The following is a 27,486-nucleotide window of genomic DNA, read 5'->3' as shown; positions in this document are numbered from 1 at the left end:
CCTGAGTTGGGTGGAACGGGATTCCTATGATGAGGTTTATATTTACAAGAGGGAGAAATAATCTGCCTCTCTTGTTGTGTCATGCACATAATCCGTGTGTGTGTGTGTCTGTGTGTGCGCTTCCCCCATCGGAGCCTGTAGTCTCTCTCTCCCTCTCTCTCGTGAGGACAAGTGCACAGCGCATTCAGCAGCGCGCACTCCGCCGCGCTCCTCTCTGTCTGATGCCATGACCGCGGCTGCCTCCATCCTCTGCTGAGACACCATGCGCTGCCGGCCGAGCCCTGCTGGAATGAACCGACGGAGAGACGCTTTCCAGGGACTCTTGTGTGGATTGGCGCCGCCAAGATGCCTCATTTGACGAAACCTCTGTTTTTACTTTTGTGCCTGGCTGTCAGCGGAGAATGCCGTGGGCACGGCCACCGGGTGCGGAGATGGACCGGTACCGTGGAGACCCAGAAGAATGGCCTGTAAGTGAAAAATATGGATGCTTTTATCAACAACAAAAAAGCTAAAAAGCTGTAACATGCGGTAAAATGTGCACAGATGTGCAGACACCCAGGAGATGAAGATAAAAGTTGAACTTGAATAAACATCATCACTAAATCTGTAACGTTAAATGGGAGTTGTTAAACTCTCTGTGCAGTGGTGGAGCTCATAGTTATTGTGCCATGTCATATCCTTTAGAATGATTTACATGTTTGCTAATTAGGAATAAAAAGAACAATTAAAAGTAACAGAAGTCAAAGGATTTTGCCAAATCACTTACAATTAGAGATGCATAGCAAATTATTTGCTGATTGAAATGCGTTTCATCAAAATGATATGAAACCAATTTTGAAATCCAACTTTCTTGACATCTAGTTTAAATTATCTTGTGTTCTTTTTGTGTTTTTTGGTAGAATCGGCAACAGTCAGAACTTTAAATACTGCAGAAATAAGGTGTGTCAGTGGTTCCTTGGGTTTATTGCAGAATGATGACATGTTTGTAATGCGGATGCAATATTTGGTGTACATTGCAGAATCATTGGCTATAGTCCAATACAATAATTAATCTGTTACATAGGAGAGGAAATCATATCCAATTCAGAATGAACGGACTGCAGATATTTCAGTGCTGTACCTAGCAGTCAGTCACAAAGTCATCCACTGATGGGGTGGGGCTGCAGACGAGATACCGACCTGCTCCACAGGAGGACTCAGAGGTTCAGAAGGACAATTGGATTTAGCGACGAGACCTCTCTCTCTCCCAGAGAAATTAGACATTTATTCACCTTTTATTTCAGAACCAGGAAAAAGAGACCTTGTGCAGTTGTGGAAAATGTCCCTGAAATGGCTCAGTCTTCAGAATAATTCCTCCCAAAAGAACAACATTGCATTAGCAGTTACATTTTATCAGAAACTTGTTTTTCTTACGGATAACATTTATTTCTGATGTATCACAAATCTATTCATTGCTGTTCTCTCTATTCAAGGTCAGTGATCCTCAGGTGGACGCTTTGGTCAACAAACAGAACTGTCCCCCAGGAGACCTCTGTTTCAAAATAAGAGCAAACATTTTTACTAAACCTAACAAAGTTGCTCTGTTTCAATTTATTTTTTGTTCCACTTAAGTTTCCTTACGCATGTTTAAAACGGCATTCCTGAACACCATTCTTTGTGTTTATGGCAATGTACTGCTGTAGGATACAGGCTTGCACTTTAATGTTGGATAGCCCTACTCTAGCTTCTCATAGTCCGCTTTGGTTGGTCATTACATGTCCACTTTTAGCTTTGACCATGATCCACTAAAGTCTTAACAGAGTAGGGCTTTTCTTTTTCTATAATTGTCGTACGTTATAATGGACATATTTGCTTTGGGGGCCACTGACAAACAATGTGGTCGATCTGATTGGGCAGCAGATTACTAAATGCATCAGTCTTTTTGTGGTCAAATTGTTCCTTTGCTTAGGGGGAAATTGGCACAGTATTTGGTTGCTATGGAAATGATCTGTGTCGCTGTTTCAGCACAAGCCAATACGGGGAAGGCGGGGCTTAAAGCCTAGTTCATGCTTCTGCGTTTTCAGAGAAACGCACACGCAAGAGCGCCTTTTGGGCCTTTTCACCCCCTCTTGCGTGCGTCGACTAATTTTTCTAGGCGTCAAAAGCTTATTTTTACAAATTGAAGATATTTCTCTATTATATTAATATAAAATGTTACAGCATTTACAGTCAAAGTTGTTGAGTGTAAACATCAACTTTGGGAAAGCGGTTTGACTCCTGTCTCTGATGTTCTCATTATCCACCATAGTGGTGTTTATATCAATCATCCAACCACCGATGCCTCCCCAACTATGTTTGTGGTGGGATTTGTAATACTATTTGTTACAAATCAAAGAATTCCCTTACAATGTAGTCCTGCTCGTCAACCCGCATGAATTGCGCCATTTGCGCGACGGAGAGGGGGCGTGGCTTATGACCCTGAAAACAATTCAACTTTCCGCCATTGTTTTTCCTTCACATCAACCATAGAAGACATTACGTACCTTCAGTGGAGGTCCTACTCACATCAGACTACTACACGCTGTCGTTTTGGTACAAAATAACATCGAGCTTCCAGCGGTACATGATGCTAACCGTTAGCCCGCTTGATTGATTTCAACCTTGCAACAAACGCGCTGCGCTAACGAAGATTTGCCTGCATAAACTGTATCTTTAAACTAATTATTCTCACGGAAACACAACTTTTAATGAGATATGAATATACTTGGTGCTTGAGCAGAGCAGCAAAATTGTCTTGGTTTCTGCTTTCTGATACACCAAAAAAATGTCTCGCAAAAGTCAATCAGCGTTAAGATGCTCCGCTCGCCATCAGCGGCGTCCTGCTGCCTCAGCGTGAATATGTAAAACATCCGCTCACCGGAGACACACAGGCAGCTGAGACTGAACGCCTGTAAGTTAGTTTGTGTCTAACCGAGAGGCGCTGGCACTCTTGCATGCCAAACCTGTGGCTTATTTCTCATACGTCTACCAATCTGCTCACCACGCTCCCTCATTGTCAGAGCTGTCAATCATGATATCAGCTGGTCTTCTCTGTCCAGCAAGCACCTTGAATCAATGACATTGTTAGCCTATCATCTAGCTGCTGTCTCTTTAAATCTGATTCACACATCCCTCCCTGGTACACATCCCTCCCCAGCTCCACCCAATCTCCATCAGCTACTCATCCTTGTAGCAGCTCATCAGCCAACACCACCACCACCACACGGGGGATTCGGCGTGATGCTACATGTTAATTGAATACAAATCTTCCTGTAGAGTCGGAGACTTTCTCGACACGTATCATTTATTAATATAAACAATGAACTTTTCTTCATCAGACGTGGCTGACCTGATTGAACTGACAATTATCACAGCACTGCTCTACATTCAAGGACACAAACTGTTTTGTATATTTTCTGCAGTCGGTTTGACTATTTTGCTTGAGTTGATAAGAACATCCTTAAAAGACGTTATTTCTGTGTGAGCTTTAAGACGCTGATATTTTATGGACTTTTTTGTGACATTACATTTACTGTGGTCTCCGATGCACTAGAACATCGTAGGTGAAACGAAAATTACATCCTTTTTTGTCTAAAATCAGTTCTAAGTTAGTCCTCTTTTTTCTGATCAGTCTTACCAATCTTTCTTTCTGAATGTGATCTCCTCTAGCTCCTTGGCAAAGAAACCTCCGGATGTGACCAAGTCTCGCAAAACAAAGACAGAAAATCTGCTCAAAGTGGACGATCACGACTTCACCATGAGGCCGGCGTTTGGAGGTGGGTGTGGATTACATCATGTATACAGTCCATGGAGGCCATTACTCCAGATCACTAACACTCATGGACACAAAAGCAAGGACCTTCTTGAGCTTTTGATCCGATCTTATCTATACTCTCCTGATGAGGACCATCAGTGCTGTGGTCAAAAGCTCTGGAAAATGTTGATAAGAGGACATTAAAGTCTGGGTTTTGTCAATAAACCAATATCTCTGTTTGAGGCAGGTGTTAATGTTTTTCTCGTTTAATTACAATTTATTTATAATTTTCCACACTATTTTCAGATATAAATATCTCTTCATGCAACTAATTAAAATGCAGATACCATGATTTCTATTTTATTGGACAATGTGTCGTGCAGAAGTGTCTTTCCAGTGTGGAAGGGTCCCCATACTGGGCTCATCTCTATAAGATTCAGCAACCAGAAAACGTGGCGCAACAGTCTTGGAGGTTTCATTAAACTACTGGCTTAGCCACTTCAGAATGAAAGAGGCGTAAAATTGAAAACACCCCGAACTGACCCCGACACTGCTTCACATGGGCAAGTCAATAAGAGAGCAGCCTGTTGTCGTCCAACTCAGAGACTTGGTGTTGCATCAACTTGTGATTAATAATGGAAAAACTTGTTTTTTACTTGTTGACTTTGTGCCTCGCTGGATTTATTTACCAGTAACTGCCCGGCTTTTCAGAATATCCGCGATTACTTTCTTGAGTACAATCTTATCATAACCAAAAAAACAAATGCTGGATTGAATTTTTATTTACTGATATTTTAATTTACTATCCTTCTTTTTTAGATTTAGATTTGTTATTAGGCTTCTAATATAGCAAATGTTGTCGTAATGAAGGGAAATGCAGTATTCTACTTCTATGATGTAAAACCTCCAAGATTCATGTTTTTTTCCCTAGAAAAATCCTATCTTTCATAACTTCAAAACAACATTTCCTCTGATGCAACTAATGGTAGTTTATCCGTCCTGACCCCATAGCTTTCAAATCTCACCTTCCCAGTTTGCAATGCAGTGCCTTGATCTCCCCATTAGTGACTCTAATGAGTACATATGGTGAACAGTGCCACACTGTAACATTTAAATAGTACAACTACACAACCTAAAAGGTCTGCCTCGGAGTCGGATGTGGCCCGTGTGGCCTTCAGTGGCCAGAGGAGACGGAGTGAACGTGTGCCGTGTATTATTGCTCTTAATCCTCTGTAAAATATCCTATTAAGCTTGTTGTTAATCCATGCAGAAAGGAAAGAGGGAGAAAGTCAGGAGGACTCATGTTATGATCTGCCAACTGTATACCAAAGCCCCCGTGTGCTTGTCAGAAAATGTGGAGGCTTACCAGCGTGGCGGATGTTCTGTAGGTCGCAGTTCCTTCAATATAGCCCACACCTAGCAAACTGATGGGTTTAAACCACTCCATTAAATACCTTCTCTGATTTGACCTAAAAACCTTTGTAATCAGACAACTGCCCCCACAAGGGCAGATTTTAAAGACCATTTCATAGTTGTAAATATAAAGATTCCAGATTATTTCCTCTAGTGAAAGAGCTATAAACAAGTGTCAAGACTGGAGTCATTTTGGTGCCAATCTGCTATATTTATTAGATTGGGATAGAACGTCATTGAACTGCAATGATATTTAATAATAATCAGCCATTTGTCAAGAACTGCATTTCATCATCAAGTATTTTAGTCTTGTTTCCCAGATTGAAACTATTTTTCTAGTTCTGGGCCGTGTGTTTGGCAAAGCGCCTTCAGCTAACAGAACTCCCCCTACACACTGCTGAGCAGCTCTGGGCTGCTGCTCTGCTGTTCATGGTGTGGTTTGCAACCTGCTGGCGGCTAACTGTGAAATAGCTGCTGCAGTTTGTTTGGTGTAATAACAGGAGTGTATTAAACGACGCTTTGAATGACATCGGTTTGACGACACTTGATGACTTGCTTGAATTGTTGTGTTCATTCAATCACACAATCACAAAGACATCTGCACCCTAGTGAGGAAAAGACAGATGTATTTCTTGACTCTTATCTACCCGGGGAAAGTCAACCGAGCCGAGGGTCGTTGGTGACTCCCTGCTGCAGCCTCATTGTGGCAGCTTTGCCTCTGAGCAGTAACTAATCTTTTGGTCCTGATGAGAGGGTTCAAAGGGCATTGAGGCATTGCTTAACCCACTAAAAATCATGACAGTTTGTATATTCCATTTTGAGGTTCTCTACTTAAAAGAATGAAAATAAATGATTGTGCATGACTGAAATTCCTCCCCCACATGTCTAACAATAACAGCGTTATATGAACCAAACATCAGCGTCATGACGGCTCAATTAGCAGATTGTATCAAGCCTGCTACTGTACATGTACATGAACGCTCTATTAGTTGGCGCTTTTTCATTCCACACCAAGTTACATTTTTCCTTTTCAAATGTGTGCATATTGGCAGGAATGTGTTGTTGTACTACTCTCCCCCCCCCCCCCCCTGATCAGCATAGGGACATACTATCCTTGTTTGTTAACTGGGACGGGTCATGACCCCCTCAGTGATAACCACAGTTTATGTTTCCTTTTTTTCCTGCCGTGGCATCAGCTTTAAACAGCTCACTAATGGATGGGTCAGTAGCACGCAGTGACCATCTGTCGACACAGGCTTCCTTTGAGGTGACTGGGGCTGAGCTGCAGCCGCTAGCTTCTGTTAGCCTAGCCTGGCTCTGCCCACTCCAGCACAGATGAGCGGATTACGCTGGCAGCGGTTCTTCCCGTTTACAGTTTAGATTAGCACGGCCACCAATCTGTTACGCCATCAGGCAGCTGTTACCCTGCAACCACTATTTATCCAAACTGAAAAAGTGGTTCTCAAAAAGTCCGTCGAGTCCTGGTGAAGGAACTTTGGGACTCACGTGTTGACTTGGTGGGATGAGTGTAACAAACACAGGACGTTTCCAAGGAGACCACGAATCAAATAGGTTGACTCAAAGTGACTCCAAATGAATAATAACGCTGAATGTATGAACGGTTTGCCAACACATACCCACTTCCAAACTCCGTCATTTGTTTTTTCGAATTTTGACAGCTAAGAGGGAAAAAATGAGATTATATTCTATTCCATTTTATAGTGGAAATAATGTGTTGGCTCTTGCATTTGCTTAAAAATCTATTGTGGTTTGTAAATGGAGAACTGTCTGCTTACACGTTCATCACAAACACTTAACAGGACAATGTTTTAATACCTGCACTAATAGAGCCTTAAATGACCTGGAACAACATCATTGAACTTTAAGGAAATGGACACGTCAGCATACATCAACGTTCTCCCTGACGCTTGATCAGTGGCCCTACGAGTCAAACTCCTAAGCTCTATGTTCCTCTTAGGACGTACGTATGAAAGTACTTGTTGCGTTTTACGCTGCGCTATGCTGGTCCCTCCCTATCTCTCTGAAATGGGTCTCAAGTTATCACACTCTGCTGCTACAGCACATGGCTTCTTTACACAATTAGAGTTAGTCACTGTGTAAACAAGTCCCCATAATCTCCATGTTGGGGGACAGTTGGACTGGTTCCACATCCCTTCACAGTACACTTTTAGATTTATGAGATTTGGCAATAAAAGACAAGACAGAACTTATTCATGCCACCAGAACTGGTCTGTGCAGCAGATGCAGTATAAAGAAGGTACATTGCAAATATAGTTGTCAGCAACCAGAATGAAAAGACTTGTAGTACAACAGGGTTGACTCACACAGATGATGTAGATGTAAATGTTTTCATTTCATTTGCTCCTGTGGTATGTCTCCTTGAAGATATTTACACATTCATTTGTTTAGGATTTTGAGAATCTTTCATTGATTGGGCCTTCGAACTTCAAAAGTGAAAATGCTGTTCTAAGCATTTCAAAAGAACCTTGTCTCTGTTGTTTTATACAATCCACTGAATTCATTTATTATTATTTCAGATCCATCCAACCAGAGTAAAACTGCTTGGTTTGGCACCCGCAGCAAAAGTGTTCTTTTGAAGTTCTCATTTTCAGAAGCTTTACCGGTTTGTAATACGAGCATAGAGGGTTTAGCTAATGCCTTCCTCAGTAAGCACGCTCAGTAATTGGGAAGCTCTTATAAGTGGAAGAAGCCATGGCAGCCGGCAGAGTTGGTGATGTCTTAATACATAACCGTAATAACATCATGATGTTGTAGGGTAAACAATGAGACCATTTATTGACAAATGATTTAGGTTCCTATTTCATGGCCCTGCCCATATAACCACCAACACATTTCAGGCAGTAGTTCCTGTGGTGCTAATCCTGGTTTTAAATATATAATAGATATAGTTAGCTTTTTGCAGTATATTTCCTTCCGAATTCCGTGTGGGCGGTCTAGTTGTTAATTTGAATTGCTTAGCCTGATTCTCTGTCCCATCATCCAGCTGTCTCACCTTCTCCAGGCCGCGCTCCCTCATCCAGCACAGTATGAGCTTTATGAGTCCCGATTTTGACCGAATGTAACACAATTAACCACCTAGTGCACCATTTATGTGTTATTCTTAAACAGCAGGGAAATTAACCACAAAGGTCACAAATGAAATGGCGGCCAGCAGTTTTAATAAAATCAAAATTAAAAGCATAGGGTGTACATTTGGAGGTGTAACGTCCACAGACGACAGATTATGCAGAATGTGGCCTCTTTGCTCTTACAATTATTCACCTGTTGATTTGAAACATTTCCAATGTTTGCCAACATTCTCAACAGTATTGATATGGGAAATTTGTGCTGTACAGAATATATGCAAAGTCTTTAATTTAGCAAATATGTTGACAATGTCAACAACTTTTACATAAACTGCTTAATAATATTCACATAACACCCTCAAATGCATCTTCTCGTCCTCGTGTAAGCCAACCTTTAAATGTCTCATAAAATGAATAGAAATAGAACATATCCTAAATGTTCAGCCAATGCAGCTTTTGTGCAAATGTATAATATTTTTTAGCAAACGATTATTGTTATTACTATACATTGTGTGTATTTTGCCGGAGGCAGCAGGGCGAGATACGCTAACCTCCTGACAAAAGGTAAGGGTTGGTTGATACAAGTAAAAGAAAGCTTTGCATTTCGAGTAAGCTCGTGGTCAACGGCTCAATCCCATCCACAGTTTTCCACAACCACAGTCTTACACTTGGAAGTACCAGCTTACATCTTGAAGGTTTCCCACTCAACTGCAAACCGCGCTCGTGCGTGTTGAAGGTCATGCTCAGATGAAGCCAACATAATCCTCAAAGAGCAGAAATGTAATTCTGTCCCCAAGCAGGACACTGTGCTTCCTCCTGACTTCTCCTCCCCATGTACATCAGGAACCGGATCCCACTACAGAATATACTGGCAGAGGCCATCACCCACTAAGAATGGGAATGCTGTTGTGCTGAGAAAACACAGCTGTGCACCAAACACATAGACTGGATCGATCACCCCCCATTACACCCCAACAGCTTTCTGACCGGCTCCTCTGTCCATCGCTATAATGGAACCCGTATTGCTCCTCCTGGATGTGAGATTTGACAATCGGTCGCTGGAGCCTCTCTTCCAGGACCCCGGAATGGGCTTCCTCAGGAGGCCGAGCAGTGGGAAGACTTCACAGGACATCGTAGACTTGATGAATTTTGAGTGCTAACCTTTTCCCCTGCAATGCATCAATAGAACACCTGAAGGTTTAGATCCAAAGTGCTGCTTTACCGGCGAGGTAGAAATAACTGTCTGCCGCAGAGAACCGGAGAGACCAAACAGAGCACCGTAGGGACCACCCTCCTGACTCTGGACACGGGGTATGCTAGCAAGTACCCCACCCACCCAGCTCAGTCTTTGTCCCCCTGCCATGGGGAAAAGCCTCAGAAGGATACCAACACACACACAGACTGAGGATCAGCCTTTTTGTGTGGTCGGTATCTCTAACCAACCACTGCTTGAAATTTCCAGACCCCCTCTTAGCTGTATTCATGATTTTATTAATATTGAGAATAATATTGGTTAATAGGACCACCGTGTGAACAGAAGACCCTCATGTCTGAAGCCACAAGAAGTGCTACACTTCACTGTCCCATTTAGTGAATAATAATCCCGAGCACAGCGATCCGCCCTCACACTCATCTGGAGAGCTCTGATGACTTTAATCTAGCATTTTGCATCTCTGCTAATCGTTTGGGATTACAGACTGTATAGATAAGTGATGCAAACGGGTGCAAATCGCCTGTTAATGTGCCCTCCCCTTTTGTGCAATGTATGAAGTGTGTACATGCTGCCTGGTGGTATGAGAGATGGTTACACATGGTGTTGTTATCCTGCTGTAGAGGTCAGAGGTCGTATAAAGGGATTTGAAATTGCAAATGAATGGAACGCTATCTCAGGTGGGTTTACTCAACCAATAATTGTCATGTTTACTGGTACTGGTGGACGTATGTGTGACAATAATGAAACTTCTTCAGCATTGTAACACACATGAAGCTGAGAGCTGTTGTTTTTAAGGAAAAGGCTTTGACGAGTTGATGCCGGATTTGACTATTTTTCAGTTTTCAGATGTTGTCACTTGTTCGACTTCCTGTGGATTTACATATGGTAATCCCTGCTTTATGCACTGCTTAGGTCATACAGTCCCCAATTGAATCAGACTGAGAAAGTGGGCCAATGGCTCCATGATATTGGCCCATATGGAATTGTATTTGGTTCCATATGGCCAAATGTCCAAAATACAGACAAAAATACATCTTTCTCCCCATTTGGGCCCCAAAAACTGACATTAATAAATGTATTCAGCACATATTTATATAATAACTCATTCTAAATAAAATGTGTTTAACTGTTTAAGTGAAAATTAATGACAAACATTTGCACATCATGTTTCAGATTAGATCTGAATTCAATTAGTTGTGAGCTTTTGAAATGCAAGGCCTCAATATTGAAAAATAAAATACTAATCTAACAAAATTATTTTTTTATGAATAGTTGTGATTTAATATTTTCTTGTGACTTAGTCCTCTGTTTACTTTCATTGCAAATTTGTGTGTAAAAAATGATTTAGGTGTTGTGAATAGTGGCTCCATGATATGCCAAAGCTACATTGTTTTCTCAATATTAGAGGGGTCAATTTTCTAGACTAGATTTAAAGTAAGGATGAAACAAAAGTGCAACTTAGTATTTCAGAATGTGGGGTTCAGGCAAACGGAATGAATGTTGCAGATTAAGGCAGCCAACATGAACAACTCAATAGTTAGTGTTTTAAAGCTGCAGGGCAGCACCGCCTGCAGGTTACTTTCACCTTTTGCTCATGTTGTGTTTTTGTTTGGCAGGGCCTGCCATCCCTGTTGGAGTGGATGTTCAGGTGGAAAGCTTGGACAGCATCTCTGAGGTTGATATGGTAAGACAACCTGCATTCATCCACACCTCCTTATCACAGGAACGATTATTGGAGATGAAGAATGCCACAGTGTGACATGAAGATAGGGAGGAACTTCAAGTTAAGATGTGGTATTGTAACAACATGGCGGCTAAAAGTAAAAGAAGCATTCTGTCATTTCATTTTACAATACATAAAACCAAGCATATGAAAATGCTTTTATTATTAGGAGTCGGGTCGCGGCAGGTTGACCCAGACTTCAAATTTCATTTAATTTTTCCAGCTCATTCTAGGAGATCCTGAGGCGTTCCCAGGTCAGCAGGAAGGGGACAAATGAAATGTAAAAAAATCAATGAATCAGGGACAATGATTTACTTGTTAACACCAATTGCTAATCAGCCAATCAGATGTTCGCAACTTAATGCATTCAGGCATGTGGCCGTGGAATGCAGAACACCATCTCTGAACACACAACACGTGGAACCTTGAAGAAGATGGGCTACAGCAGCCAAAGACCACACCGTGTGCTACTAAGAGCCAGCTAAGAACAGGGAACTGAGACTAAATTCACACAGGCTTACCAAAATTGGACAAATGAAGATTGTAAAAATGTTGCCTGGTCTGATGAGTCTTGATATCAGCTGCGACATTCAGATGGTCGGGTCGGAGTGTGGCGTACACATGAAAGCATGAATCCATCCTTCCTTGTATCAACACTTCAGACTGCTGGTGATGGTGTGATGGTGTAGTGGATATGTTGATGGCACACTGGGCGCCTTAGTATCACTTGAGCTTGGTTTAAATGCTGCAGCCTACCTGAGTGTTGTTGCTGACCATGTCCATCCCCCTCATGACCACAGTGCACCATCTTCTGATGGCTTCTTCCAGCAGGATAATGCACCATGTCACAAAGCACATTTACAGATATATTTGGTTTGAACTTTATTGATTCCTGAGGAGAAGATGCAAGTAACTCACACACACAGTACTTGGCAAATGAACTGAAATCCAAATGGTTTTTTTCCATAATGTAACTTTAAGGACTCAGCTTCCATAAGGTGACACATGAAATACAAGCACGCCACATACTGTACATGGATGTGTTCGACTAAATCCTACCAAGTTGATTGCAGTGAAAATTAAAACTCAAACTATGGCAACCAGACTGTAGACTGATGACCGTCTTCCTTCTCTCCTTGGACTCCACCAGGACTTCACCATGACTCTGTACTTGAGGCACTACTGGAAGGACGAGCGCCTGTCGTTCGCTAGCAGCACCAATAAGAGCATGACGTTCGATGGGCGCCTGGTGAAGAAGATCTGGGTCCCCGATGTCTTCTTTGTCCACTCAAAGAGGTCCTTCATCCACGACACCACCACGGATAACATCATGCTGCGTGTCTTTCCTGACGGACATGTCCTCTACAGCCTGAGGTCTGTAGCACAATCTGCATCCTCAACCCGCATGTTGATCTGCATCACTGGATCGCTCGTTTGTTTTGGATTGGCCTTTTTTCATAACAGGGGAAGCACATTCACAATGTCTCAGTCCCATCGAGCCAACTCAGGGTGGAGCCCACATTGGGGGGGAAATATATTAATGAAACAAAGGATGACTTTATTCTGTATATATGGAGGGCGCTGAATGTCCTATTTGAGTTTGGGTTCCTCCCAATAAATGTCCGCCTATTAAATATACAGTTAATATGAATGTGAAAAAAATCTTCATTGTGTGGGTGAGTAATAAAGTTGCAGTATATTCGGTACGACTATCAAGCCCATCTTGGTTATTAATCAGAGCACTAGATACTTTGATGAATGTCTCTCTCTCTCTCTCTCTGTGTCTCTCTCTGTGTCTCTCTCTCTCTGTCTCTGAGGGTTGCTATAATGGGGGAAAAGAGGAATTTATTCTAAAAGTTCTATTCACAACCAAGAAGATCAAGCAGGCTAATGTTCTGTCCGTCCATCCATCCCTTCAGCCCCGTATCAGCACTTTGGACAGCGCTGAAACTACACACACAGTGTAGACACACACACACAACTTGACATTAATGTGAAACAACAGCTAAGCGATAAAAATAATGTTTTTACCGATTTACCGATCTACCGCGATTAAGTCAAACGAGCCAGGATAAAACATTTTCTTTTTAACGTTGCGTAAGTCCAAGTCTTCGCTTTGAAGCCTTTTTATTTGCTTCTGTTAAATAATGATGCAGGTCATACCGTCTGAAGGAGCTGCTTACCCTCAAAGAAGTCCCTGAGGCTTTGTTCATGGGTCTCAGACGCTCATTGGCCCCTTACTTGAGGTGGTTTGAAAACACCGTAGGTACAGAGTAATGTTCTGTCCTCACCGAAGGTCATGTTAACATGTCTGCAAGTGAAGGGCTCTTTTCATTGGGGGAGAGCGAATGGTTTCCCACCGACCAACAGCTGGTAATTGTGTGGCTCACTGAAGGAGGGCATCAAACAGGTCAAGTGGTCCAGTGTAATTTGACAAAGATGTGTTTTCTGTGCAGGTGGCTAAGGTAGAAACTTACTGCTATCGTCACCTGTTTTTTGGTAACGTAAAGGCTTCCATTAGACAGTTACATCCATATTTACCCATGTTTCTGTGTCAAGCTGACCGGTAACGTTAAAATATTCAGCCATGACACGTTAGGGTAACAACCAATACTCCTCTACCCAACTGTCGCTGGCGTTTCCACCGCGTTCTTTAAGCACTTGACACAGTAATGACCACAATGTGCAGGGTTCTGTGCTGGGTACTCAATTATTGGAGTCTGCGTGGCTTCTCTCCAGGTCCTCTGGCTCCCTCCCACAGTCCAAAAGCAGGCTGTGGGGGGGTTAGGTTGATTGGTGACTCTGTAATTGCCCGTAGGTGTGTGGATGTGAGTGTGAAAGGTTGTTTGTCTCTGTGTCAGCCCTGTGATTTACTGGCAACCGATCCAGGGTGTACCCTGTCTCTCACCTGATGTTGGCCGGGATCGACTCCACGCAACCCTGTACCAAGGATAAGCAGCAAAGCAGAAGACTGACTGACATTTGATAATTAGAACAATCTGTCTTTCTCATTTTTGTCTGCTTTTGGAGTGAGAAAAAAAGCTTATTCATGTTGAAAAAAATGAACAGCAGACACTTTCTGTAAAACTGAACGCCACAATAAGCCTCCCCTTGTTAATGGTCTTTTTGACTCAAAATCTGCCTCTATTTACAAAATAAGCACCATGCTGTATTGAAGAACACTAAGAGACTGAGACCATAAACCCATCATTTGACTTATCATTAGGTAAGCACACCAGTTGAAAGCTGGACGTTTTGACCTGTGAGCATCACTGCCTGTCTGAACTGTAATGCGTTCACAGCTGTCTTCAAGAAGTCATACCTCCCCCTAGAACACCCCTGTTCTCACCTTGTGTGTCTGTTTCCGCGGTGGAACAGAGTGACGGTGACGGCAGCCTGTAACATGGACTTCAGCCGCTTTCCTCTGGATTCCCAGACCTGCTCGCTGGAACTGGAGAGCTGTGAGTAAACGTCCATTTTCCGGGTTACTCGTTCTCCACCATCAGGCAGCAGCAAAATGAAGGACTGCTATTATCACTATTATCATGAACGCCATGAGACGTGTTCAGGTGTTTCAGACAGGAAGCTATTTTTGTAACACAGAACAACAGGGGCTGCAAGTCTCAAACGTTAAACTGGGAGGGAGTGGAGGAGAACGTTTAAATGGAACTCGATGCTACGCAGTTGTCGTACAGGGGGAGACTTCTTGTTACCAATAAGTTGCTCCCATGCCATGGAGCAATAGCACCCGGCGGTTCAGAGCGCAGCTTGATCCTGAGATGGAGGAGGGGTGTTTGATTTTATCTGAGATTGAAAAGCTTGACAGACAGAAAAAAGGAGAAACGTAGCAAACTCTTACGGGAACATTTTGATTTTGAAAGTCTTCCAGACAGCAGAGTGGACAGAACCAATAAGCTGCAAGTGTGATTGTCTTCTCTTTTTGGTTACTGAGATTCTCCAAAGGAATGAAATCCTGGCTTTTACACCAAAGCTATCTGATTTGATTACATTATTTTTATTTCTAAAATGTTTTATTCAATAAAGTTTAAGTGGATATTTAAAATAAGTAACTAATTACAAATTTTCCTCAGAGGGCTTTACAGTCTGTACACATGCAACATCCTCTGTCCTGAAACCCTCACATCGGCACAAGGAAAACTCCCCCAAAATATGAAAAAACCCTTCAATGGGGAAAAAAGGGAAGAAACCTTAGGGAGAACGTCAGAGGAGGGATCCCTCTCCCGGGATGGACAGACTGCAATGGATGTCATGTGTACAGAATCAACAATGTAAAAGATGTACAATACATTCAATTCCTCTAACAGAAATGATACAAATAATTGCAAGTAGCAGAACAAGTGTACGGCAGGACCACTGCAGGGACAACCACCATCAGATAGAACCAACATCCACAGAGGCTTCTGTGGGGAGGGAGAGCAGAAAGATGTTGATTTATGATGACAGTAATATGAATCATATTTAAAGTAATGATATAATAATTCATTCTAGAATTTTTAATGTGATTCAATCACAATTCTAACAAGAAATCCCACGTTCTGATTGGTTGAGAGTGAGTCTCGGGGGGTGCATTATTGAGCGATGATGTACAGTAGCTGTTCACATTGAGCGTTCCATATCACTGCGCACTCAAAGTAACACGTTTCTTTTGGACCTGGACAATGAAGGTGGACGTCATGAGCGATGTGAAGGAATGAGATGGTGCTGGACTCAAAGCTGTTTACATGCACTACTCAAATGACACACACCGCGTTTGGGGGCTACAACTATTTTGTTTACTTACTACTTATTATTTTGCTGTTAACTGTATTATAAAAGCAATAAGGTACTCAGAGAGGTTATTGCTCAGATAAGAAGATAAAAAAGCATCATCCATCAGTTGCATATCTACGTCCATAGATAATAGCATCTGGGTCTGAAATGGCCGGTGTGCTTATGAATCCTGCTTTAATTAGTAGTTAGTTTACTATACTATAGTTATTTCATTTTTAGATAGACTATTTTTGATTGGACGGTGTGTTTTGCAGATGCCTACACGGATGAAGACCTCATGCTGTACTGGAAAAACGGCGATGAGTCTCTCAGCACTGATGATCGCATCTCCTTGTCACAGTTCCTCATCCAGAAGTTCCACACTACGTCTCGCTTGGCCTTCTACAGCAGCACAGGTCTCTCCCACACACACACACACACACACACGCACACACACACACACACACACACACACAGGACCAACTCACTCGTGCTCGTATTATATCATTAAGAAATAATGCTTGTTGAACATGGTGCACAAATCATGATGTGAAGAACATTTGTGTTTGTCCAAATGAATCACAGCATGCCGGTAAGGCCTACAGTCATTGAATAGGCTTCCTTGACCCACTGACATTTCCTCCAGCTCCACATTACAGGCAAATGGCGTATTTTAAGCGCTGCTTTAACACTGCTGGCAAGGTTGTTTCTGCTAAACAATCTGACGGGGTTTGAGTAAAGAGTAAAAGCCCTTAGGCTGCCGTTCAAATTACAATCGAGCAGAGAGGGGAATAAGGGAATAAGGTATTGTAATAGCGACACTGCGGACGTATGGGTGAGGTGAGGGTGAATAACTGGGTTAAATACATTGTAAAACATACCATGTCGTTTCACTGAGATTTTAAAAAGAAGGTATTTTCAGCCAAACATTTAGCTGTCACATAAGCTCAAGCCGCTCCCTGCTGCAGCATTCTCTCCAGACAAACGGTAGCTCCTTGGTTTGGATTGCATCTTTCTTTGATGCAATAGTTCAGACCAAGAACATCACATAAGTTTCTTGTGTACTTTTTATTTGAAAGATGTTTTTAGTGTAACGAGCACAACCACCGTATTCATTACAGATTCAGAAAAAGGTTTAACCTACTTGATGCAATCAAATCTTTACAAATGCAAACCCTAGTTAATAAGCACGTGTGTTTTGGGTCATCCAACCTCATGCGTGAATAGTTGAGCGGTTTCTACACGTTGAATGTTGTCTAAGCGTGTCACCTGCTGTGATTTCAGGCTGGTACAATCGTCTCTACATCAACTTCACGCTTCGACGCCACATCTTCTTCTTCCTGCTGCAGACATACTTTCCCGCCACGCTCATGGTGATGCTTTCGTGGGTGTCGTTCTGGATCGACCGCCGCGCTGTGCCGGCCAGAGTGTCCCTGGGTGAGAAAAATGTGCCTAAAAGTCCTGCTTGGCTGTCAAGAGAGACCTAGTTAGGACACATTTACAGACTAGATATTCATACAGAGACACAAACATAAAAGTCATTTGCAAGAAGTCAACAAGAAAAGCTTTAAATTTTCCTCACACTTGCACTATTGGCTAATTGTATATAATTGTGCACAGAAATGAGGACATATATTAGAACCACCTGCAGTTTGGTCTGAGAGGCCTATATTTCTGGCATAATGAATTAAACTGCAATAGTTGTTGTCGTTTACTACTTCCAATGCAGCACATATTGTGCTGTTCTTCTAACTGAACTCAGACTACTGAGTAGAAAGAGACCCACGCACCCCTTCGTTTGGTCACTCAGCAGCCTTTCACGGACCTCCACAAAGATCTAGTGAACAGAAGGGAGTTTTGCAGACATCAGGAGAGACATTATCTTTTATGGGGAGATTACAAGCCTGTGCACTGATTCCCTTTTGTTTCCTGCAGCCAGTTGTAAGACGAGAGTGGGGATGTTGTTGGGGCCAGTCGATGGAGACTCAAGGTCCCTTCAGACGCCCACACAAGAGAGAAATGTGTAAAAGATCAAATGTAGCTTTTGGACAAATGACTTGCAGCCAATAACCACATTGGGAGGTGAGGGGTGGCATAGATAGGATTTATGGTTTGCCAAAACCCCCCAAGGGTTATTTAGACTGTGTTACAGTCAAAAGCTTTGCTTTTGTTGCTTTCAGCAAACCCATCTTGGACAAGGTTCCTTCATCAGACCACTAGAACAAGCACGGGCATAAGAGCAGTTCACAAAATACAGTGCACCTTCTAATGAACTATTTGATCAAAGAGGCTTTGCTAAAGCAATTAGGATTGCTTTTCAGAGCAGTGCAAGCCACTACGATGCCAAAGAGGGTCAATTCTGAGATGGAAAAGCATTGGTTTGTTTCAAGGTATGTGCGGCTTTCAATGAGTTGGGTCAATTTAAAAAAAAAAAAAACTTTGAGATCTACGAAAGATAATCCCAGGATGATTCCCGTACAATGCAGTTGAGATAAAATGTGCGTTAAAGCGGAGAAATGTGTTGGTAGCAGACGAAGGAGCTCGGTTGTGCGAGCCGGAGGAAAATCTGTCTGGGAAAAGATGAAAGCTGGCTCCACCAGTCCGAAACACGCACACACCATCCACCCACTCCCGCTTTTCTTTTGAGTTATTTTCTGTGTTAAGTGCTGTTGCTGTGTATTTCGTATGGCGTCTGTTTTTGTTTCCTTCCCCTCGCTGAGATCCTCTCATGGCTCGTGTCTCTGTTCTTTTTAAATTTAGCCGATAGAATGGGATATTTTTACCCGTTTTTATTTCTGTATTGCAGTTTGTATTATTATTGTATTGTTATTATATAATGATGTATTTATATTTGCAACACATAACAGTATACAAATCCCAACTAGATGTCAAGCCCACGTACAGCGTCTTCACAAACCACTGCAGCACAAAGTGTGTAACAGTCCGCCGCTGAAAATAGTCCACTTTAAAAGCTCTGTGTTCCCCAGTTCCCTGCTCTTTGAGGAGTTTGGATTTTTTATTTAAAAAATACAGTTTTCTTTTTCTTTTTTAAACAGACATGTCTTCAAAAGGAACCAATAGGCTGAGAGCCACATACAGAGTAGGGAAGTCAGAAAGAGACGCTTTGTTGTTTGATCAAAATGACCGTTACTTGTAAATAAGTGTTTCTACACTCTGGTATTAATTGTATTTACATACAGCTCATACTACTCCTTCTCACTTGCATCACATAGTATCCATTGCAGGCTGTCGGAGCACATTGCGTCACATTGTAAAACTGGTGATGTTGTTGCTCCATCCGCCCAACACATGAACCAGAGCACATCATTAAACTCTACTGAGAAAGTAAAGGTGGAGAGAGCTCACATTCCAATGTGCAGTTCTCCGTGTGTCTTGTGCCCAGGCATCACCACAGTGCTGACCATGTCCACCATCATCACCGGAGTCAATGCGTCCATGCCAAGGGTGTCCTACATCAAGGCGGTGGACATCTACCTTTGGGTCAGCTTTGTCTTTGTCTTCTTGTCCGTGTTGGAGTACGCCGCCGTTAACTACCTGTCCACCGTCCAGGACCGCCGGGAGCGCAAGATGAGAGAGCGGGCGCGTTCTCAGGTTGGTTACTGCTGTTTGATGCCGTGAGAAAAGAAACAACCTCGAATATACTGTTTAATAGAAACGCCCTCCCTCAATGACTAGGCCACATGAGCATCCGTCCAGCCGAGGCACTGTGGTGCAGTCTGTTAAAACACGGGCAAACTTTGTCATTCAATTTGAAGCATCCGTAAATAGTCAAAACAAAACCTCTAAAAAGGTAGCTTAAACACCCTGAACAATAACCGGCACGTAAGGCACTTCCACCACATTTAAAGGTTTGTGTATCAAAAGTATTTTTGATGTGGTGTTAAAACTAATATTATTATTAATTATTATTTTCATCCACATCTTATATCACACATCCTGTTATCATGATACAAGAGGGGGGTTTGTACATGTAAAGCATGTTTGTGTTTTTGGCTCATAGCAAGATGTAAAAATAGCAAACATACTTTGCATATGCCAGCTCTGTTTAAAAAAAAGCGCTAGGTTTTCATTTCAAATCTTCCTCCAACTGAACAGGCGTGAATTGGTGGGGTTATCTGGGGAAGTTGATTTGACGAGCCCAGGCTGCTGAGTTCTACACAGCAGGAGGTCTGGCACCATCAGTGCTGTTTCCACACTGACTGAACCAGTGATTGATGTCTGCACTTACCTTAGGCAACCAAAAGACTCCTTTTATTTTACTGCACATTTGCTCGTCTCGTTAATTATTCATTTTATTTGATCAAGTAACTCTCATAAATCCTGCAAAGGCGCTATGAATTATTTGTGAATGCAGCAAAATTACATATATGATAACATCAGTCATTTTGATTCTCGGTGTAGAAAAGCTGCAGTAGTTTTATACATCTGTATATACAGTGTATATTGTGATGAGTGAAAACACATGACTGAGGTATTATAACTAAAGTAAACCATTTGAAATACATATTTATATTTATCTTACTAACCAAAAATGATTGTATCCTACCATTCATTTAGACTCACATCAACATACAACATTTAATGTGGATTCATCTAACAGTTAGATCCTCTGGGCGCCATACATATTCATAATACGATATTATTGCCTTCGGATATTGAGACTTCTTGTGTTGGAGCAACTAACAAGTTAAGAATCACCCACATCGACAAATGAAACCACTGATGAGTTTGATTTGACTCATTTTAATACTTAGCTAAATAACCCACAGAAACGTTGTATAATGATTCCTTTGGATGTGTCGTTCCCTGCCAGTCGCTGCCCTGCACCTGTGGCATCTCCCAGACGCGAACCATGACCATGTTGGATGGCACCTACAGCGAGGCCGACACCAACAGCCTGGCCGGCTACACTCAGGAACCAATGGTGCCAGAGGAGGAGCAGGAAGAGCTGCACAAGGATCTGGAGAAACCCGAACGTATGCTGGTCCTCATGTCCATGAGCAGCGAGTCCACCACCACCAAGAAGAAGAAGACCCTGCGCACCCTCAACATAATCCAGAACACCCACGCCATCGACAAATACTCCCGCATGATCTTCCCTGGTTCTTACATCTTCTTCAACATTATCTACTGGTCGGTCTACTGCTGAACCACAGTCTGGGTTCTGAACTCAAACCACAGAGACAGAACCAACACCACATCCGAGTGACACGCTGATTCTTAAGGCGATGTTGTGCAGGATGCCCGGCTCTACATACACAATCAGCTTTGAGACTTTGGGATGGGAGGAGCATTGATTTGATGTTTTCGTTTTGTCATGCAGCAATCTGAATGTTAATTACCGCTGTAAACTGTAAACAAAGATAAGGGTCATTTGAGTTCTGTTTTCAAACTACTGCTACTGCTAATTCCTTGAGTCTTTCTTGGCTTCAATAACTGTCGAGTGCTGTTAAATAGCTCTTCATGTCCTGCAAACCTTGGATTGATAAAAAGTGCATTTTGTGTTTGAGTCTTAGAGTTGATAGAAAGTTAAATTGTTGTGAGATACTCAATTGACAAGTCTCTTCACATGTATTCATTTAGAAAGCTTGTAAAGCAGTGAATCATGATTATTATTCCATCCTCCGTCAGTCCTGACTTCATTTTAAACATCAATAACGCAATTATATCAAGTTAACACATTTTGACAACAGTCTTTAAGCCAGTTATCTAAAAAGTGAGCTGTATTTAGTGGTGCTTTTAGCTTAATGCTAATGCCAACAAGCTAACCTGCTCATGTTACCAGTATGACCACATTTACTATAACCACCATCCTGGCTGCAAACATCGCTACGTAGCATCGCTGCGGCTAACGGGGAGGTCATTAGTTTGCCTGGTGTTTGGAGACCAAACTATTGTGATGACAGTATGGATGAAGTCTGAGGAGAACATGAATGTCTTCGACACAGTTTATGGTAATCAGTTCCAGAGCGGTTGATATATTTCACTCAAAACCAAAAATGTCAACGTCATGGTGGCGCTAGATGCCATCACCAATGTCATCTGAAGATTTGCTACACAATTTATGTAATATTTGTCAGAATATGTAAAGTTGGACCAAAGTAACCAGCCCTGAATCTTCCCTGAAGCCCCAGTGCAGGGATGGGCACAAACCGTTTTCCACTGAAGACTTCTTTAACGTATCTGTATCTGACCATTACAGGCTTCTGGTACTTTGGTTTGGTCACAGAGGATCAGTCGTTTCTCTCTGCCGGGACATCTAGGCGATGTACATCCAAAAGCAGCCCAAATTTAAAGGAATTTCCAAAAATGTATGTGAATATTCTACACATTCTCACATCCAAGTGGTCAAATTCGGCAGCTTGGTCGGTGGCCTTAAGCTCCTTACGTAATGCTCCACGGACCCCTCGTCACAAAGTTGGGTTCACGCAAAAGGACAAAAAGGTGGTTGATATTAATTGTCTGACTTGAGACTCACGTTACAACCCAGGTGACTCCCAACCGCAACAACTTCATGACCAAGTCGCTACAAACTCATTGTTGTTATGTGGTACGCCGTCTTTTCTTGGGCCAAGTCACATTTTTTGGCGAAGTTTTAAAATCATGATGAGGATGAAAGTGTGTTTATCCTTGACATTTAGGCGCCCGGGGGGCAAAGTCACACCGCTCCCTGGGAGCCAATTAAAGAAAGCAAAAGGCGGGCTGTTCTAGTTTACCACTGGCCTGTTCTTTTCATGCTGCTAGGTTCAGTAGGAACGGACAAACGCCAAGGCACTCTCAAGGTTGATACATGCGTCATTTTCCCATCCTCATCCAAAAGCAGAACCGCAGCAAGACTTTGACCTTTTTTCCCCCGCCGACTACATTTGACGGCCTGGTTGAGCACACGACTCACATAACTAGCGACCCACACGCTCATGAAGATAATGACTCATATGACTCGACTGAGATGACCTGTGGGATCAGACGTACTGAGCACTTCAATGACTTACGTTTTTTGTTTGACTTATCCACCCTCCGATCTACACACCTCCGGGATGGGTTCACATTATAGCTATATCATTCAAGCAAAAAAAGAAATACATCTTTAAATTGAGTAATAATTAAGTATTGTTCTTGAGATAACGGGCTTAGAGTTCAAATTCAGATGATATATTTTCCAGGATTTTGTGTTGCTGTGCTGTTCTGATGCTGTTCTGATTTGATGATGATTCTCTTTTTGATGAACTGGCCACTTGGTAAACTTTTGTATCCAGGCAATTTTCACAACACTGGATTACTGTGTTGCTAATTGCCTTAGCATGTGACATATACAGCTAATTGAGAAGACTGTGGTGGTACATGTGGTATAATATCTAACAGGTTTATTTGAAAGTGGGACATTTTGTCCTCGGGTCACTGGAGTCACTTGTCATTGTGAGCAAACAGAATGAATAAATACCGGCTTAGTAAAATGGATTCACTATTTAATGCAGCCAATCAATCAATAGAAATAGAATTTCATTACATGTCATTTGGCTGATGCTTTCATCCAAAGCAACTTACATTGCAGTTTTAACCCATGGTTTACATTTTGCCTGGGGAGCAATTAGGGGTTGGGTGTCTTCCTCAGGGACACTTTGACATGGCACATGGAGCAGCCGGGGTTCCCAGCACACCTTCTCTACTCCATGCGCCACATCGCCCCATTCGGATCAATTGATTTCTCTTGTCTGAAATAAAAGTCCAGTATTTGGGAACCTGGAATCATCTTTCTTTTCCATGCTACGCCAAGCAGAACATTCGATCTCATGGTTGATCTCATCCTAACTCTCTTTTTTTCACACTGACTGTCATGGAATTAGAAATAAACGGTTGCATACGTCTCTCGTTTTGCAGTTTGAGATATTCATATTGATATTTTCGTGCATGGATAACAGCATCTTCTCCAAATCACTGCAATTTTCCCTGAACTTGTACAAAGAATTTTGAATGCCGAATTTTCTGATTCTACGATTCTTACTGGTTCCTGGATATTTGTGTCCTTGTGCATCTGATTCGGATCTCATTCTAACAAAGAATCTAAATGCTAACAGATGACTCAATACTCTGCACAATCATCATATATCTGCATACGTTGCTCAAGTTCCAAAGACAAGCACAGTGAAAGGGACTCATACTTGTTATTACATGGACAGAATGTGATGAATAACTTTGAAAGTCTTGTTAAAGCCAGTGGGACAGAGACATGGTGGCACCGACGTGCAACAACAAAAACAGATTGCAGTTCAGAGAAAATCATAAAAGACATTTAAGAAATTTAGACACACTAGGAGAGACAAAAGCACAACTTCTTAGATCAATTCCTGTGAGGGCTGCAGACTTTGGAATAAGGAAAAGCTGTGCTCATTCAGCGTTGTTGTTAGTGCACCAACCATGAACTCAACTACACTCTGCTGTGCCCTTTTAATTGTTCTGCTGAAACTTATTTCAGCAGTATCGACCAGAGGTGTCACACACACATAGAAAATATACAAAGAGATATTCAAGAGAGCTGGCCACTCACTTGAGGTATGGTATATTGCCTCACATCCAGATTATTAAAGTAGGAGAAATATATCAAATTTAGGTAAATTATAGTCCTTAAAGGTACAATTATTTAAAGAAAGATAATTGAGTATAATGGGTATGGATACATTTTAAGCTGTGGTAGTAGTATCTGATGTTGATTCTTCAGAGAAAGGTCACAATGCATTTCTCTTCTTCAGCATCCAGCAGGAAGGGAGTAATGAACAGCTTCAGAAAAATCCTGGAAGCGCTGACAGGCGCCACGAGAGACGTGATCACAGGCGCATATTTCTCCTCTGGAAACCACATTTGACTTCAGATAGCTCGCGAAAGTGATCGACATACAAGTTGAGTAGTTGTTTCTCAAAGAGACTGAGCTTCACACAGAATGTTCTCATGTGTCTTAAGAAGATCCGTACGCCAGCCAGAGTTGGTCACTCGGCTCATGAAGAGCTTCTTTTACAGAAACTTGTGGATTACTGATTTTATATAATAAAATGCAGCCGTGACTTAACCAACGCACATCCGAATGGTAGCGTGGCTCCTGGCAGTCATCCTCAACATCACAGGGGAATGCTTGAAATTCTCTGTGGTGGATCCTTGAATCGTGATATGACATTTCACACTTTTTGGTGCATTTTTACAGCCTTACTTTGGCACCAACATCGAGGCCCTTCCTTCGTGCACCAACATAATAATTACTAGAATTAATTAATTTCATACAGAATAGAACTCGTTTCTGCATTTAACTGAAGTCCCACAATAAAACAAATGTATCTACTTTACACAACCAGCAGTGCGGATGTTTGAAAGTACTCATCTTTGTTTAGTGTGCTCATGTCCATCCTTAATTTGAGAAGTCTCAAAAAAGGTACAACATGTTTTGAATGAAGGGGGTTGGGGAGGGGAGGGGGCTTACACTCAACACAAAGCGCATATTCAACCACAGGGTTGTTGGTTCCATGTTCCATGTCAAAGTGTCCCTGAGCAATGCACATAACCCTGAGCTGCTCGCTGGGATCAAATGTAAACTAAATGTGTTAAAAATGCAACATAAGTTGCTTTTCATAGAAGCATCAGCTAAATGACGTTGTATTCAACACTGAGCAGATTTATTTGACACGTATTCCAAGTTAAATTGTTAACACTTCATTGAGTGTTGATTTAACACTAACAAGATTGGGACAATATAAACACCAGCTTAGAGTTGACTCTCACAGAGTGAATATAACTCACTACCCACTGGTGTTGAGAAACTAACGCTTGGGTATTGTTAAATTCCAACTATATAAGAGTTAAAATTAAATCTATAACAGTGTTAAAATGGCAACACTTTAAAAAGTGTTACATTGACACTGTGGAGTGTGGACCCCATGGGACACTTTAAAAGTGTTAAAATTAACTCGATCATTTAAGTCTGTCCATTTTGCTGTGTACATATATACTTTGATATATTTATATTTACATTGTATAGTTGCTAAATGTTGAAACTCAAATCAACATTTAGCAACTATACACTTAACTAAGTTTTACATTTCTCTTGTGCAGGGCCGGCTCTAGCCCACCTACCACCTAGGCCCACTTTGAACCATGACCTTAGGTTAGATAAGAATATTGATACCAACACTGCTTGTGTCAGGATGTTATTATATGATCCCAGATCCTAGGACAATATTGCTCACAACTTGTTTAAACTTTTTTCTTCAACTTATTAACCTGAATTTACTTTAACTCAAACACTTTCTTTATATTTTGGCATGCTCACATCCAAGGCATAAAACAAGACTCTCTGGATTTTAATCATGGACAAAAGGTGATTTTCAATATATGCTCGGATTTAAAGGCTGATTGTTCCTTCTCTTTGAAGTAATTTTAGAATTCATTCATATATATATATATATGTGAAGGAAGCTGTGGCTCACCATCAGCCTGCTGGACCAGAGCGATCGTGTTCTTTAAAGGGAGATTCTCATACCATGACCAAAGAATAAGACACCATCCATTAAATAAAGGAGTTCATCATGGTATGTCAATGTGGAAGTATGACAATGATGGCTCCCCTTTTTGCACACGGCTACACAGTTTGCCGTTTTGAGTCAACCATGGACTCATAAGATATTTGTACAGTCACCCTGTTTGACCCGTATAGGTTCATGTGTTTGGGCTTGTCTTAAATCCATGATCATATCTTTGGTTTTAGATGTGTGTAATTGAAAGTAGGCTTCTTGACACCACTTTATAAAGTTGTTGATGGCCGTGTCTGGTGTCATTTTCCGGGAGCCTACTAACAACAACAGAGTCATCTGCATACTTTAGGATGGTCCTATTACCATACCTGCTCTGCCACATATTTGTGGAGAGTATAAATAATAGGGGCAAAAGCACACACCTTTGTGGGGTCGGGTGGAGGAGCCAACTCAGTCAGACAGAATTCCATTTATTCTTTGTGTCCTTTTAGTTAAAAAATCAAGTATCCAGCCCACAAGATTGTGACTTGTTCTAAAAGCCTACTGGTTAAAGCATGGCATCCTTCCAGACCTCAGGTACATCCCTCTGCCCGTAAAGACTTAATCAAAATGGGGAGGGCTCCATGTAAAGTCAATGCACACGCGTGAATCGTTGCAAGGTACAAAAATTTCAACTGGCACACCAATGGTGCGCGTGGCGAGATAATTTTAAAATATAATTTGCTAGATACAATAATATTAAATCAAAGCCATTTGTTTCGTGACTTCAAGTAATTTAATATACTTATATTATCAACTCATTTTATGTTTTTTAATATCCATTATTATAGGGGGGACCCAAACGGTGTTCCTTATCGAGTATTTACTGTATACTTCAAATACAAACCCTGGATAAATTCTCACAGTTATTTGTACTCATGGTTGCAGTCATGTAATGACGTCGTTTGAAGACT

The 27,486-nt window shown here is 41.8% G+C and overlaps 1 protein-coding gene across 1 annotated transcript; it reads left to right on the top strand.

Annotated features, from left to right (window-relative positions):
• On the top strand, positions 1-23,884 carry gabrr2a (gamma-aminobutyric acid type A receptor subunit rho2a). The gene is made up of 9 exons (XM_037487203.2): positions 1-467; positions 3,688-3,794; positions 11,122-11,189; positions 12,379-12,602; positions 14,607-14,689; positions 16,274-16,414; positions 17,283-17,435; positions 19,402-19,610; positions 20,833-23,884. Exons 1-9 carry the CDS (start codon positions 346-348, stop codon positions 21,166-21,168), a joined length of 1,443 nt encoding a protein of 480 aa, XP_037343100.2. The 5' UTR covers positions 1-345; the 3' UTR covers positions 21,169-23,884.
• Positions 23,885-27,486: the final 3,602 nt, after the last annotated feature.

This window comes from Pungitius pungitius, chromosome 14 (genome assembly GCF_949316345.1).
Source record: "Pungitius pungitius chromosome 14, fPunPun2.1, whole genome shotgun sequence".
NCBI lineage: Eukaryota > Metazoa > Chordata > Actinopteri > Perciformes > Gasterosteidae > Pungitius > Pungitius pungitius.
Note: the sequence above shows the minus strand (reverse complement) of the source record. Positions and strands in the feature narration are given on the sequence as shown.

Coding starts and splice junctions, on each gene's coding strand:
- gabrr2a (XM_037487203.2), top strand. CDS start 346: ATGCCTCATTTGACGAAACCTCTGTTTTTACTTTTGTGCCTGGCTGTC. Junction 468..3,687: donor GAGACCCAGAAGAATGGCCT/GTAAGTGAAAAA, acceptor GATCTCCTCTAG/CTCCTTGGCAAAGAAACCTC. Junction 19,611..20,832: donor GAGAGCGGGCGCGTTCTCAG/GTTGGTTACTGC, acceptor GTTCCCTGCCAG/TCGCTGCCCTGCACCTGTGG.